This window comes from Ambystoma mexicanum, chromosome 2p (assembly GCF_040938575.1).
Source record: "Ambystoma mexicanum isolate Mex_15411 chromosome 2p, UKY_AmexF1_1, whole genome shotgun sequence".
Classification (NCBI taxonomy): domain Eukaryota; kingdom Metazoa; phylum Chordata; class Amphibia; order Caudata; family Ambystomatidae; genus Ambystoma; species Ambystoma mexicanum.
The window spans coordinates 1,076,099,775-1,076,115,126 of record NC_090923.1 but is presented as its reverse complement, the minus strand read 5'-3'; the positions used below and the strand labels follow the sequence as shown (position 1 = coordinate 1,076,115,126).

The 15,352-nt window shown below is 47.5% G+C and overlaps 1 protein-coding gene across 2 annotated transcripts in view; it reads right to left on the bottom strand.

Annotated features, from left to right (window-relative positions):
* Positions 1–15,352, bottom strand: part of LTBP3 (latent transforming growth factor beta binding protein 3) — a 542,185-nt gene that overhangs the window by 335,822 nt on the left and 191,011 nt on the right. For both annotated transcript variants that reach the window (XM_069645022.1, XM_069645021.1), the window contains exons 8-9: positions 3,836–4,027; positions 737–753 (exon numbers count right to left, since the gene is read on the bottom strand). In XM_069645022.1, the coding sequence (XP_069501123.1) occupies positions 737–753; positions 3,836–4,027 (209 nt within the window). The remainder of the gene's footprint in view (positions 1–736; positions 754–3,835; positions 4,028–15,352) is intronic.

The window sequence follows — 15,352 nt, the reverse complement described above, 5'->3', positions numbered from 1 at the left end:
AGCCCTATGGACTTTCTCCACTGAGCAGTGTATGACCAACACAACCATTGCAAGTTGTCTATGTTTGGCCTCAGTATCCAACATAGAATCCAGAGTGCTTCTTGGGAGCCTGAGTGCCAGGACTTGTCTTAAGCATTGAAAAATGTTCTCCCCTTCTCTACACTCTTGGTTTCTTACCCAAGAACGTTTTCTTCTCTACATGCGTTCTTTCTTACCATGCAACCATAATTACAGCATTTACACTGCAGACCTTTCCTTCCTTTCGATGAATCCCCTGCACCTTCTATTTATTTCCACTCTTCCAACCATATCTCCACAAATGTCTGCCATTTTGTCCCTAACCGGTTTCTCTGTCTTTCTCAATGATCCCGCCTGGCTCTCTTCAGAATCTTCATTGTCAAATTATGTCCTTGTCTACCTCTGCAAATCTCTCTCTGTCTCTGTACACATTTCATCTTCTCCATTACCTTCTAATACCTCTTTCAGAGCCCTCTTGCCTCATCTGCATTTTCTCCATCTCCCCTCTTTCCCTTTGTTCTGAATTCTTTGCAACCATAGATTCCTATTTACTTTACCTGAATCACACAGCTCTACACTACGTGTTCTTTTATTTATTGCCTCATCTTTATCACATGTCACTCCATTTTCTATCACCATCTTTTTTTCTCACGTCTCCCGAATCCACTCAATTCTATCAGGGCACTAGGATTAAAAGACAAAGCATGCCCAGACTTACCATGGTGTCAGTGACAGCTGAAAGAGAGTGAATGAGAAAGGACGTGTTAGTACATATACAAACTGGGTGAAAAGCAATGACTCCACTGGACCCCACCACCATTAAAACAAAATCCAAATAATGGGGGGGTCATTATAGATCTGCCGATCTGGGAAAATTGTCAGTGGGGTCACTGATTTATCCCCACCAAAGAGCTGGAGGTAAATCAGGCACCCATTGGCAAAGAACAGTCAGTATTTCCGGAACCAGTATTTGTGGTGCCGGAAATACTGGCAATCCCCTCCATGGAGTCCTCTCAGACTGTATGGAATGGGGATTTACTGCCCTTCCGCCACCTGTAATATCCCAGAAAATCTGGGATATCAGGCAGTGGGACTGGTGGGGTCAGTTTGCCGGTATCCCGTCGGAATTACCAGCTGGATACTGGCAAACGTGTAATGACCCCCAATGAATCTGAACACATCCCCATCCATATCCAAAAAACATCACCTTCGTCATGTAACAATGACAGTTTTAATCTTGTTATATTTCTTTTGTATCATGTTCTCCAAATATCATGGGGACAGACTTCATACACTATAAGCCTGGATGAGACTCCTACAAGCTTTCCCTTGTCTCTGAAGGGCTGGTCAAGCTTTCCTTTGTCTCTGAAAGGCTGGTCAAGCTTTCCTTTATCTCTAAATTGCTGGTCAATCTGGTTTGGAGACATCACTCAGAGGAAACAAGATATGAGCAATGAATGGGAAACCTTTTGTTTTCTGATAAATGTGGAGAAAGTGTCAAAAGAAAACATTACATTATTCTGTCCCAACTCCTACCACCGCAAACCTTTCACAACAAGGCCCAGTGTACAAATTATATTTGTTGATAAAGTAGCAAATGATGCCAGATTTAAATATGTCATTATAATATAGGGTGGCAGAGAACAGTAGTGTGAACACATGGTTTCTAATTGGTACATCAGAAGCAAAGTTGCAAGCTTGTACCTTTTATTGGACAGTGTGAGACTGGGTTAGCAGCCCAACCCTGTCAGGGGAGAACTGGGACCTCTCCCGACCTAAAGCAGGGGTGCTACCTGTAAATAAGCAGGAGACAGCCCTGCCCCAGTGGCGATGAGTGGGAATTGGGGGCGCTCAGTTCTTAACCCCGCCCCCTCATGTGCCATACCTGATAATCCAAACAGCATCCAGAAACACCGGAAAAGCAAACCACTCACCACAGCAGAAGAAAAATTAACTTTGCAACGCACAGCACACCAGAGAAATAGCCGAGAACCCATCAGAGACTGCAACCAAAACTGTGCTGGAAAGGGGAGAGGGACTTAGGGTGTTTTGTAAGCTTTTCCCTGTGTAACCCAGCCTCTTGGGAAAAGACAGACACAAATTGGCCCACAGAGTAGGTGAGTGCTGGAACAAATGCAGGGGGGTCAGAAAAGATACAGCATATAAGTGTGAACGAGAGACAAAGTGGAAGATTCATGGGTGAGATCAGGATGTGTGAAGGTCGACAGAGAGACCAGAGAGCGGAGGGACAGTGGAGCGGAGTGCTGAGGAGTTGTTTGCGCAGAGATTGGTAATAAGGGAATCTGGTGAGAGTAAAGTAGTGAGTGAAAGTAGCATTGAGGGAAGTGTAGGAGAGAGAAGTAAGGGAGTGAGGGGAGTAGGTGAAGTGGGTGCGGGAGAGGCAGGATAGCAGGAATTGTACAAATTTACCTACTCCCAAAAGTTTGACCCCCAATTTTCAGCATATATGTCGGGGTGGGAGGGGGTAAAGTGAATAAAAAATGTATATGGGTTAGGTGGGGGGGAAATATATATATATTTGTGGAAAATTGAAGAAAAAAAAACTTGAGTCGAACTTTTCGGTTCGGTAAAATCACATAGGTCCGGATAGCAGAGAGCAGTGTAAGAGGGGGGGGGTTCAGATGAAGTGAGCAGGAAAGAAGCGAGGGGGGTATTTGAATAGGGAAAGTGCGTGTATTAAGAAGGGTGAGCAGGGTAACATATACCTGGGAGAGTGAGCAGGGCACTAAATCCCTAGGAAGTTGAGCAGGGCACTATGTTCCAGGGAGAGTGGGCAGGGCACCATATACGTGGAAGGGTGAGATTGGGAACATATCCCTGGGTAGAAGATTGAGGAGGGGTGAGAGCATCAGAGTGGGGATGGGTGAAAAGTGAGGAGCTAGAAGGAAATAGAGTGAGAGTTTGGAATATCCAAGGGAGAGGAGAGCGGGACAGCAGATGATAAAGAGAGAGGAGAGAGGCTATTGGACTAGGGTAGGGAGGAGAGAAGAGTAGTATGATCAGGGAAAGGAGGGTAAGGGATGGAATGAGGGAGAGAATGGACTATGGTGTAAGTTATTGGCAAAATGAAAAGTGTCATGTCCTTTGAGAAGACCTGGGGAGTGTTAAAATAGGAAGCCCATAGAAGAACCACACATGGAGTCAGACAGATGAGACTTTGGCCTTTAGGTTCTCATTTAAGATAGACTTTCCTGATAGTAGGCGTTATTGATCTCTAACTAACAATCCTAGGGTTAGGGATGCCTGGGCTAGGGAGGTGCAAGGCCACTGGAGCATTCGTGTACCCCCTTCTCCAGCCGGTGCATTACATTGAACAATCTGCCTATCATAACACTGAACAATTTACACATAATACCATTGAACAATCTGATCCTCTTAATGTTGAATAATCTGCATATTTTATGTTGTTCAAAAATAAAAACCCTTGAACTTTCTGGGAGAAGACTAGGTAAATTCCTAGTGCCATCCGCTCTACCCACACATGAACACGTATTCTAAGTCCACCCCATAGAAGCACTAGTGCCTACTAGTTGGTATTTAGCACATAATTAGCAGCTATTTAGCCAGTTCCAAGATGCCACTGGCAAATGTTTCAAATGTTCAGTGTGTGTCCTATACAAATGGTCATACCCACTCACTCATGTACAAATCAGATGGTGAATGAGAACCTGACCCCTCACCAATCCCAAGACCAAAGTGTATGTTACAGGACTTTTCAAGCAGTAAATAGGCATGGAAGTGTGACCCCCTGACTATGCAATGCAACTCTCTTGGGATGCAGAGATGAAGGCCATACCTGCAGGTTTCTCACTCTCCTCCTCTGAAACTTCAGATGGGATGCTTGGGAATGTCTCAAGTTGCTGATTGTCCTCAGGCCCATATGGGTGGACATGGAGGGTGAAGTCACTCTTGCCTTCGATGGTCAGTGTTTGATGTGAGGTAAGAACAAGGAAGCCTTTGCCAGCAGGGCATATTTCCTTGAATGCGGCTGCAATTGTAAGTGGAAGAAGAAGGGATAAGACATTGTCTGCTTTCAAGGTTTGCTTTGTCTAATGTCGACGTGTGCTGCTAACCAAAAGTAACTGGAGACCACCATAGCGAAGTACATGGGCTCAGCATGAGCCAATCAAAGAGTCTGATTTAAGCTCAAAGGCTTCCATTTTCAAAACCCAGAAGGATTTCAGCCAAACATTTACAAAATCTTTAAAACTGTGGCTGTCTTTGCGAATGTAGAATTGTAAACTTGTGATCTTTTTAACAGGTTGCAAATTTTGCCCTACAACACACTGCAGACATTTTATCATCATGCTCCAGGCCGCCCAGTTTTACCTTTTCAATCAAATACTATATTAATTCACAGAGGATATAGTCCATAGCACGGCTCCATAGTTCAGTAATAAACCTGCAACACATATTTTCGCATGAAGCCTGCAAAACCCAAATATGTTACTTCATTTGTTCACAATGTGTAGATTAACATGATTTACGTCTGCTTCCATTTCCCCCAGCTACAATTTCTGAACAAACATGCTGTCTTTTGCCTTATTATGAGAAAGATTTTCTTTTTCTGCTTTCCTCACATTGACATCAATGGAAAGACCCAACTTTCTTTAATGGTTTGAAACCTTCCCTGACTTCTGGAAGCGAGTTACCCATTTTTGACTTACTTTCTTTGCTCAAATCGTCTTTTTTGGGGTCACCGGTCAGCCATTATAGCTACCTCTGCAGGGGAACCCTGCCCCCTTTGCGATATTCCTTTGTTGTTTTATTGTAGCACACATCACCTTAAAGTAAATTGCTGCAGGGGTAGCCCCTTGTCTTATGTACATTTTGTTGTTACTTTTAAGATGTGTCCTGGTGGCACGTAAGACAATTCTGTTTCTTTCATTTTACCTGCAGGCACTTTTATACTTTAAAGCATAATGCCATTCTAAGTACCATATCCTCAAAATGATTGTGCCATGCGTTTTTCTTTGCCATGTCCTCAAGCCAACTTTTCCTTTGGCCTTCTTTCTGTCTTCTCAGGCCATGAAATTCCATATATGACAATGCATTACTTACCGTAAAAGCATTTCTGATGGTTGTATCTGCTTATATTTACATGCTGTGATTAGGTCCGACATCCAGTGGTCACTGCGGAGTATTGCATTTTGTTTTTCGTAGTCGAAAAGGGGACGTCGACAAGGCGTGTCTGTAACACTATCCCTATAGTGACGTGCGTTGTACCCACAATCCCTCACGCGTCGAGGTCCCTCTGTTTGTATTTTTTCTGCCCTGAGGCAGCCTTCTGTACGTGAGTGAGTACAGAAAAGAGAGAGATGTAGAAAGATGTCTATGTTCCTTCCATCCGAGCGGGGAGGAAGGGTGGGCGCATGTGAATCTAAGCAGATACAACCATCAGAAATGCTTTTACAGTAAGTAATGCATTGTCTTCTGATGTTTGTTAATCTGCTTAGAATCACATGCTGTGCATAGACTAGCGAGCAGTACCCGGAGTTGGCGGTGGGTTATGAGAAGGAACAGTAGAGAAAATATGTCTTAATACTGCCTGCCCCACCTGGGAGTCAGATCTAGAGTGTGCATCTAGTCAGTAGTGTTTTGTAAAGGTGTGCACAGAACTCCAGGTAGCCGCTTTGCAGATGGACTCAAGGGAAACATTTGCACTGAATGCTATGGAAGCCCCAGTGCCTCGAGTAGAATGTGCTCTTGGCTTGAAGGGTAGTTCTCTCTTAGCAAGAGTGTAACAGAGAGTGATGCATTGAACAATCAATCTAGATATAGTGGATTTTGAGACTGCATCTCCTTCTCTTCCTGCTGCCACCGAGACAAAGAACTGATTAGTCTTTCTCAGTGGCCTGGTTCTTTCCATGTAGAACATGACAGCTCTGCGTACATCCAGTGGATGCAGACTTTTTTCTCCCAAGTTGGAAGGGTTTTGAAAGAACGTTGGTAGTTCTATTGACTGGTTTACGTGGAATTTCGAGATGAATTTCGGTGCAAACCTAGGGTGTGTGCGTAGAACCACCTTATCTCTGTGAACTGTTACGAAGGGGTCTAGAACAGAAAGAGCCTGTAGTTCACTTACTCTCCTAATGGAGGTGATAGCTATTAGGAAAGCAGTCTTAAGAGTGAGGTCCTTCAGAGTTGCCTTGTGCATGGGTTCAAATGGCGAGCCCATGAGTCTGGAAAGTACCACATTTAAGTCCCATCCGGGAGCTGGGTTAGCTATCGGAGGGTGTATTCTCTTTACCCCCTCCATGAAGGCCTTGATAACTGGTATCTTCCACCACGACACTTTAAGATGGGAAGTGGTGTATGCAGAAAGTGCCGCCAGGTGGACTTTAATGGAATTGAACACTAGACCTGAATCCAATAAATGGGTCAAGTACAGAACAATCTGTGTGGGAGAGCAGTCAACCGGGTTGATGCTCTTACCTCTACACCAGATGACAAATCTTCTCCACTTGCTAGAATAGCAGTGGCGAGTATTAGGTTTTCTGGCTTCCCTGAGGATGTCCATACATCTCTGCGGGAGTTGTAGATGTCCAAATTCTATGATCTCAGGAGCCAGGCTGGTGTCCAGACATTTGGTCGACCTAAAACTGGTCGAATGACATTTGGTCGACGCAATTTGGTCGAAAACCAAATAGGCGATTTTTTTAAATTAATTATATATTTATTTTTCGGGTTTTCGTTTTTTACAAAAATGGGTTTTTAGAAAAAAAAGGGGGTTGGGGGGGACCCCCCCCCCAAAAAAAGGGGTGAAAATAAAAAAAATAAAAAATTCGACCATTTGGTTTTCGACCAAATTGGTTCGACCATTTGTCTGGTCGACCAATTTTTTTCGACCAAATGTCTGGTAACCGCCAGGCTGCTAAGTTCATGGTCTGAGGACATGGATGCAGTGTCCTGCCCTTGTCCTGTGACAGCATGTTGTACGGGCAGGGAAGTTTCACTGGGGGAGATAGGGACATCTCCATCAAGTGAGCGAACCATGGCTGCCGGGCCCACATCGGGGCCACTAGTATCATGGTAACTTGTTCCTGGTGCATCTTGTGCACAACTTTGTTGAGAAGGGGAGTCGGGGGAAAGGCGTAAACAAATTTCCCTGACCATTGAATCGACAGACCGTTCCCCTTGGACTGGTTCTGGGGGTACTTGGAGGCGTAACTTTGGCATTGTGAGTTCTCCAGAGTTGCGAACAGGTCTATTTCGGGGAATCCCCATTGCGTGAAGACGTTTAAGACGATGTCTTCGTGCAATCGCCATTCATACTCTTCGGGCAGGGGGAAGTCTCTGCTGAGTTCGTCTGCTAGCAGATGGAGTTCCCCTGGTACATGTTGTGACAGTAGGAACATGTTGTGTCTGAGAGCCCACTGCCATATATTCTGGGACAGCTTGGACAGTCCTGGAGAGTGGGTGTCCCCCTGCTTGTTGATGTAGTACATGGCTGTGGTGCTGTCTGTAAGGACCATCACTGTCTTCCCTTGTAGGTGTTCTTGGAAGGCTTTTAGTGCTTTGAACACCGCCAGTAGCTCCAGTAGGTTTATGTGCTTGGATGCTACGCTCGGAGTCCACACTCCGTGAGCAGTCTGATGGGATAGGTGAGCCCCCCATCCTGTGAGGGATGCCTCCGTGGTTAGAGTGGCCTCCACCGCGGGTGTGGAAAAGGGTTTCCCTATTATCAGGTTTTCCTTTGTCCACCACCGTAGCGAGAGAGCCAAGGCCTGCGAGACCACCACTAGATCTTCCCATTGTCCGCTGGCCTGACACCACTGGCTGTTGAGCCACTCTTGCATTGGGCGCATGCGCAGGTGCTCGTGAGGTACCAAATAAATATACAACGCCATCATTCCTAACAAGCGCATCGCTTTGCGCACCGTCACCTCTCGACCTGCCACATATTGGGGGATCTGAAACAGCATGTTTTGGACCCTCTCGTTGGAGGGGAAGACGAGGCCGTCCTTTGTTCGAATTAGAGCCCCTAGGAATTGTTTGACTTGGCTGGGGTCTAAGCTGGACTTCTTTTCGTTGATGGAGAAGCCCAGTTGGAACAAAAGGTCTACAGTCTTTTGGGTGTTTGAGAAGCATGTCTCGTAAGAATCCCCTGTTATGAGCCAGTCGTCGAGGTACGGGTATACTGGGATGGATAATCTGCGCAGATGGGCCGCTGCCACTGCCAGTACCTTCGTGAATACCCTTGGTGCAGATGCTATGCCGAAGGGTAGCACTCTGAACTGGTAGTGTTTGCCCTCTATCATAAACCTGAGGTATTTTCTGTGCGCTGGCAACATTAAAATATGAAAGTATGCATCTTTCATGTCCAGTGTTGTCATGTAATCTCCCTGTGATAGCAGTGGGATCACTTCCTGTAAGGTCACCATACGAAACTTTTGGGGTTTGACAAACTTGCTCGCTGGGCGCAGATCTAATACAGGGCGCATGGTTAGATTCTTTTTGGGTACAAGGAAGTACACTGAATAAATACCTTCCATTACCAGAGATAGAGGCACGACCTCTATGGCTCCTTTTTCCAGCAGTTGGTCCACTTCTTGGAGAAGGATGGCGAGGTGTTCTGGTGTCATGCGGCGTCCCCTCGGGGATCTGTATGTTGGGGAACTGTTGAACTCTATACAGTAGCTACGGTGGAAAGTACCCAGCGGTCTGATGTTATTCCCTCCCATGCTGGAAGAAAGGATGTTAACCGGCCCCCGACCGGCGTTGCATGGGAGGGGGCGCGAATCTTCGCGTCACTTGGTGGTGTTGGTGGCTTGGGAGCCTCTGGGGGTGGAACCCCGGCCTCTCCCTTTGCCACGACGTTGACCCCTCTGATTGTACTGGCCACTATTACCCTGGTAGTTGCTGGCAGAATACTGTTGTTGTTGGTTTTGTTGCTGGCGTTGTCCACGAAAAAAAAGCTCTTATTACCAAATCCCTGCCTGTTAGGGGGTTTTGAAATTTGGTCTAAGGTCTTTATTGTGTCAAATACTTTCTTCGCGTTCTCCAGCGCGTCATCCACTGCTCTCCCAAAGAGGTTGGACTCCTCTATGGGTTTATTAATAAGGGACGCTTGTGTTTCCGCCTTAAATCCGGAATTGCGAAGCTAGACGTGACGCTTCAGTAAAATTCCTTGTACCAAAGTGCGGCCAGCCGTCTCTGCTGCATCGAGGGTATTCTTGATGATTCTTTGATTGACCAGAGAGCCCTCGTTAACTGTAGTCAGTAAACGAGTCCTTAGGGGTTCGGGAGCTTCTTCGATGTCCTGTCTGAGCTTAGCCCATTGAGCATCGGCGTAGCTTGCCAATAGGGTGTTATTATTGGCGATTCTGGTAGAGAATGCTGCAGAGGTGGTGATTCTCTTGGCTAGGGCATACAGCTTCTTCCCCTCTTTGTCTGGGGTGCCTCGCTAGTAGATAGTGGGACTCATGCCCTTTTCCTGGTGTTGGTCACAACCAGGGAGTCTGGGATTGAGTGACCCTTAATATATAATGGGTCTGATTGACCCCTCTCACCAATGCCGGAGTGGAAAGAGAAGGTGTAATACGTCGCTTAACTGAGGCGAGGATGGGTATAACCTGGCTAGTGGGGGGGTTTTCTTTGATAATCCTCTCCACAAAATCGGTGTCTGGGGTGCAGAAAGATACAGATGAAGGTAGAACAAATGTCGCCTCCAATTAAGGAAGAAAACAACACAGGAAGCTTATCAAAGTAGCCCCTGACAATAAAGGAAAACATTCCTTCTACAGAAATCACTATGCTCATGTCTGACCAAGAAGACTGACCAGTGAACACGAGGCAAGAAATGTTGGGGAATATGACATGCATGTGATTCTGAGCAGATTAACAAGCATCAGAAGACATGCATTACTTACCGTAAAAGCATTTCTGATGATTGTATCTGCTTAGATTCACATGCTGTGCATATGGTCCGACATCCAGTGGTAACCGCAGAGTATTGCATCTTGTCTTTCGGGGGACCGAAAGGGGACGTCGGCATAGGCGTGTCTGAAACACTATCCCTATCGTGACGTGTGTAGTACCCAAAATCCCTCACGCGCCGAGGTCCCTCCGATTGTATTTTTTCTGCCATGAGGGAGCCCAAGGCTATAGTGAGTGAGTACATGAAGAGAGAAAGTAGTAAGAAGTCTATGTTCCTTCCACCCCGAGCGGGGAGGCATCGAGGGCGCATGTGAATCTAAGCAGATACAATCATCAGAAATGCTTTTACGGTAAGTAATGCATGTCTTCTGATGCTTGTTAATCTGCTCAGAATCACATGCTGTGCATAGACTAGCGAGCAGTACCCGGAGTTGGAGGTGGGTTGTGAGAAGGAACAGTAGAAAAAAGATGTTTTAGTACTGCTTGTCCCACCTGAGAATCAGACCTAGAATAAGTGTCAAGGCAATAGTGTTTTGTAAAGGTGTGTACAGAACTCCAGGTTGCCGCTTTGCAAATGGACTCTAGGGGAACATTTGCAATGAATGCTATGGATGCCCCAGTGCCTCGAGTAGAATGTGCTCTAGGCTTGAAGGGCAGTTCTCGCTTTGCAAGAGTGTAACATAGTGTGATGCATTTGACAATCCACCTTGATATTGCTGATTTAGAGACAGGATCCCCTTCTCTACCAGCTGCCACTGAAACAAAGAATTGTTTAGTTTTCCTCAGTGGTTTAGTTCTATCCATGTAGAACATGACCGCCCTGCGCACATCTAGTGTGTGAAGGCTTCTTTCGGCCATGTTAGTAGGTCTTTGGAAGAACGTGGGTAGTTCGATTGACTGGTTCACATGGAACTTCGAAATAAATTTCGGCGCAAATCTGGGATGAGTGCGCAGGACTACCTTATCTTTGTGGACTGTAACAAAGGGGTCAAAAACCGAGAGAGACTGTAGTTCGCTAACTCTTCTGATAGAAGTGATAGCTACTAGAAAGGCTGTCTTGTAAGTCAGGTCTTTCAGACTAGCTTTATGCATAGGCTCAAAAAGGGGTCCCATGAGCCTAGTTAAAACCACATTTAGATCCCACCCAGGGGCTGGGTGAGTGATGGGGGGATACATTCTTTTAACCCCTTCCATAAAGGCTTTAATCACAGGTATTTTCCACCACGACACCTTCTGCTATGACGTGGTGTAGGCTGATGACCCAGCTAGGTGGACCTTTAAGGAATTGAAGACTAACCCAGAGTCCAACAGATGGGTTAGATATAACACAATGTGTGAAGGCGAGCAATCGGTGGGATTGACGCCTTTGGAACTGCACCAGATGACAAAACGTTTCCATTTGCTGGCATAGCAATAACGTGTGTTAAGCTTTCTTGCCTCCCTCAGTATCTCCATGCATCTTTGAGGGAGTTGCAGATGTCCAAACTCTATGACCTCAGGAGCCAGGCTGCTAAGTTCAGAGTTTGTGGGCATGGGTGCAGAGTCTCCCCCCTGTCCTGAGACAACATGTTGTACGGGCAGTGCAGCTTGACTGGTGGAGAGAGGGACATTTCCATCAGATGTGCGAACCAAGGTTGGCGGGCCCACATGGGAGCCACCAGAATCATGGTGGTTCCTGGTACATCTTGTGTACTATCTTGTTCTGAAGGGGAGTCGGGGGAAAAGCGGAGACAAATTTCCCCGACCAAGTTATCCAGAGACCGTTCCCCTTGGATCGGTTCTGGGGGTACCTGGAGGCATAATCTTGGCATTGGGCGTTCTCCTGAGTAGCGAACAGGTCGATCTCTGGAAATCCCCATTCTGCGAAGACGTTGGATACAATGTCTTCGTGCAGTCGCCATTCGTACTCTTCTGGCAGAGGAAAATCTCTGCTGAGTACGTCTGCCAGAAGATTGAGTTCCCCTGGAACATGTTGGGATATCAGGAACATCTTGTGTTTGTGTCATGCCGCCGTCTTTTGGTGGTCGCTGGCGGTTGTGGAAGGCTTGGCGTTGGCGGCGCCATTAGACGTTCCGGGTGCTTTCCCTTTCACTTCCTGGTTTGACGGTCTAGTCTTTTCTCCTGTTTCCGTATTTAACCACGCCCCTCTTTGGGCTCTGTGCGTTGCAACTTTGTTTCTTTCGCTTTGTTGCCGTGCTACGTTGTTTCCCGTGCTTTTTCCTGTTGCTTATTTCCACAGTGTCTTTAGCAGAGTTCCTTCCTTCTGCTACTCCCCTTCCTCCCCTTTTCCTGTATTCCCGTTCCTTCGGTGCTCGTACTTTACGGGGCCTCTCTTTCCTTCTTGTTTTTTCCGGATCTCGCTCCGGGTTCTGGTGGTGCTTCCATTCCGGTTCCTCGCTCTGCTCCTGCTCCAGCATCTACATCTCCGGACTCTTCAGCTTACTACAGCATCGGAAAGACCTACATCTCCGGACTCTTTAGCTTACTACAGCATCGGAAAGACTCACCTGTATTCACCTGCTTTCCCGGGCTCATTAGCCATCTCTTCCTGCAGTGCATCAGTACCAACAACATCCATAGAGAGGTTTTTTTTAGCGGCTGCTTTTTTCCTCTCTTCCTGGTTTCTTCGGGACAGGGGCCGGCTGCTTCCCTGTTTATCAGGGAATCAGGATGGCTTCTTCCCGCGGACGGCCGTATCTCTTCACAAAGAAGAAAAAACCAAGAGACAAGATCTCCAGACGAGAAACCCCTCCGGAAGAGACAGGTGAGGAGAAAGGGGAGGTGGACGTTGCTTTATCAGATTTGGAGGATTCTCCGTTATTTCCCAGCACTCGTGACAGTTTGAGAGCCCATATCCAGATGTTTTGGGACAGCTTGGATAGCCCTGGAGAGTGAGTGCCCCCCTGTTTGTTCAGGTAATGCATTGCTGTTTTGCTGTCGGTTAGGACCAGCACTGTCTTCCCTTGCAGTTGCTCCTGAAAGCTCCAGTAGGTTTATATGGTTGGACGCTACCTGAGGGGACCACACTCCGTGCGCTGTCTGTTGAAGCAGGTGAGCCCCCCACCCTGTGAGAGATACGTCTGTCGTGAGAGTGGCTTCCACTGCAGGGGTGGGGAAGGTTTTCCCCTTCAAGAGGTTCTCCCTCGACCACCACTGCAGAGAGAGAACAAGGGCTGGCGAGACAACTAACAGATCTTCCCATTGTCCGCTGGCCTGACACCACTGGCTGTTGAGCCACTCTTGCATGGGACCCATGCACAGCCGCGCGTGGGGAACCAAGTATATGCAGGACGCCATCATCCCTAGCAAACGCATAGCTTTGCGTACCGTCACCTCTCGACTGGCTACATACTGAGGAACCTGAGAGAGCATGTTCTGAACCCTCTCGCTGGAAGGGAAGATTGGACCGTCTTCTGTACGAATTAGAGCCCCTGGGGACTGTTTTACTTGGCTGGGGACTAAGTTGGATTTCTTTTCGTTGATAGAAAATCCCAGGTTGAACAGTAGGTCTACTGTCTTTTGGGTGTTCGAAAAACAAACGTCGAACGAGTCCCCCGTGATGAGCCAATCGTCGAGGTAAGGGTAAACTGGAACTGAAAGTCTGCGCAAGTGTGCCGCTGCCACTGCCAGGACCTTGGTATGCCGAAGGGGAGTACCTTGAACTGGAAGTGTTTGTCCTGAATCACAAACCTTAGGAATTTTCTGTGCGCTGGCAGCACTGAAATATGAAAGTATGCATCTTTCATATCCAATGTTGTCATGAAGTCCCCCTGTTTTAGCAATGGGATCACCTCTTGCAGTGTTACCATGCGAAACATTTGGGGCTTTATGAACTTGTTCGCTGGGCGCAGGTCTAGAACATGACGCATGGTGAGATCCTTTTTGGGTACAAGGAAGTACACTGAATAGATACCGTTGTTTACCTGAAGAATCGGGACGGCTTCTATGGCGTCCTTTCCCAGCAGCGCTTCCACCTCTTGGATCAGGATCTGCAGATGTTCCGGTGAAAGGCGTCAATGTTTCGGCGGTCTGAACTGTGGAGGTCGGACGAATTCCACGCAGTTACCGTGGGCGACCGTCTTTAAGACCCACTGGTCTGAAGTTATCCCCTCCCATGCCTTGAGGAAAGATGTTAATCGCCCCCCGACCGGGGAGACATGGGAGGGGACCTGAACTTGGTGGTCATTTCTGACCCGAAGTTGACGCTCCTCTGGAATTGTAGCCTCTGCCTCTATTCTTTACGCGCTTCTGACCCCTCTGGGGGTAGTAAGTGGGGATTGCAGCAGGTTGACTTGAGTTGAAGTTGCCCGTGCCGAAAATTATTTTGAGCGGCGTGGGCTTGTCCTCGAAAGGACCGCCGAGAATTACTGCCCCTCTATGAAGAGGGTTTTTGGGAAATCTGGTGCAGCGACTTAATAGTCTCGTGCTCCTTCTTGGCTGTCTCCAACGCATCGTCTACCGCCTTCCCGAAGAGGTTGGCCTCTTCGATGGGTTTGTTGATAATGGATGCCTGGGTCTCAGGCCTGAAGCCCGACGTGCGCAGCCACGCGTGTCTCTTTAGGAGAGTAGCCTGTGCGAGAGACCTGCCTGCTGTCTCTGCGGTGTCCAGGGTATTCTTTACAACATTCTGATTGGCAAGTTTGCCCTCTGAGACAATGGTGAGAAGCTTGGCTCTGGTTGGTTTCGGAACCTCCTGAAGGCCTTCCTGGAGCAGGTTCCATTGGGCGTCGATGTAGCTTGCCAGTAACTTTGTGTTATTGGCAATCCGGACGGTATAGGCCGCCGCCGACGTAACCCGTTTGCCTAAGGCATACAACCTTTTGGACTCCTTGTCCGGAGGTGACTCTCCCGTGGCAAGGGGAACCCCTTCTCTCTTGCGAGTGTTGGTCACCACCAGCGAGTCTGGGATTGCGTGTCCTTTGATATAAAGTGGGTCGGTGGGGGAGGGTTGGAAAAGTTCTTCGACCCTTGGGTTCACAGCCCTAGTCTGAGCGGGTATGAGTAAGGAAGGGGCCAGCCGTCTCTTTACAGAGCTCAAATGAGGGATAGACTGGCTTGCCGGAGGCTTTTCATTAATAATGTCCTCCGTGAAATCTTGTTCGGGCAAGGCTTCAAGCGTGGCAATGTTAAAGAATTCTGCTGCTTTTTTCAACATGTTGTTGAAAGCCATTTGATCATCCACCGGGGAAGCTTGTCGAATTGGGGTGGATGGGGGAGAGTCGAGGCAAACAATATCAGAATTGTGATCATCCTGCTGGGTGTCCTCCCAGTTGTCCGTTGCCCCTTGATCTTCCCCATAGTTGTCCAGAAAAGAAGCCTCCTCTTCTTCTGTATAGATGTCTCTATACGTGTCCATCTGGACATCTTCTTGATAGTCAACATGGTGTTGGACATCTAGGTGTTGGGCATCTTGTGTTTGAGGGTTAGGGTCTAC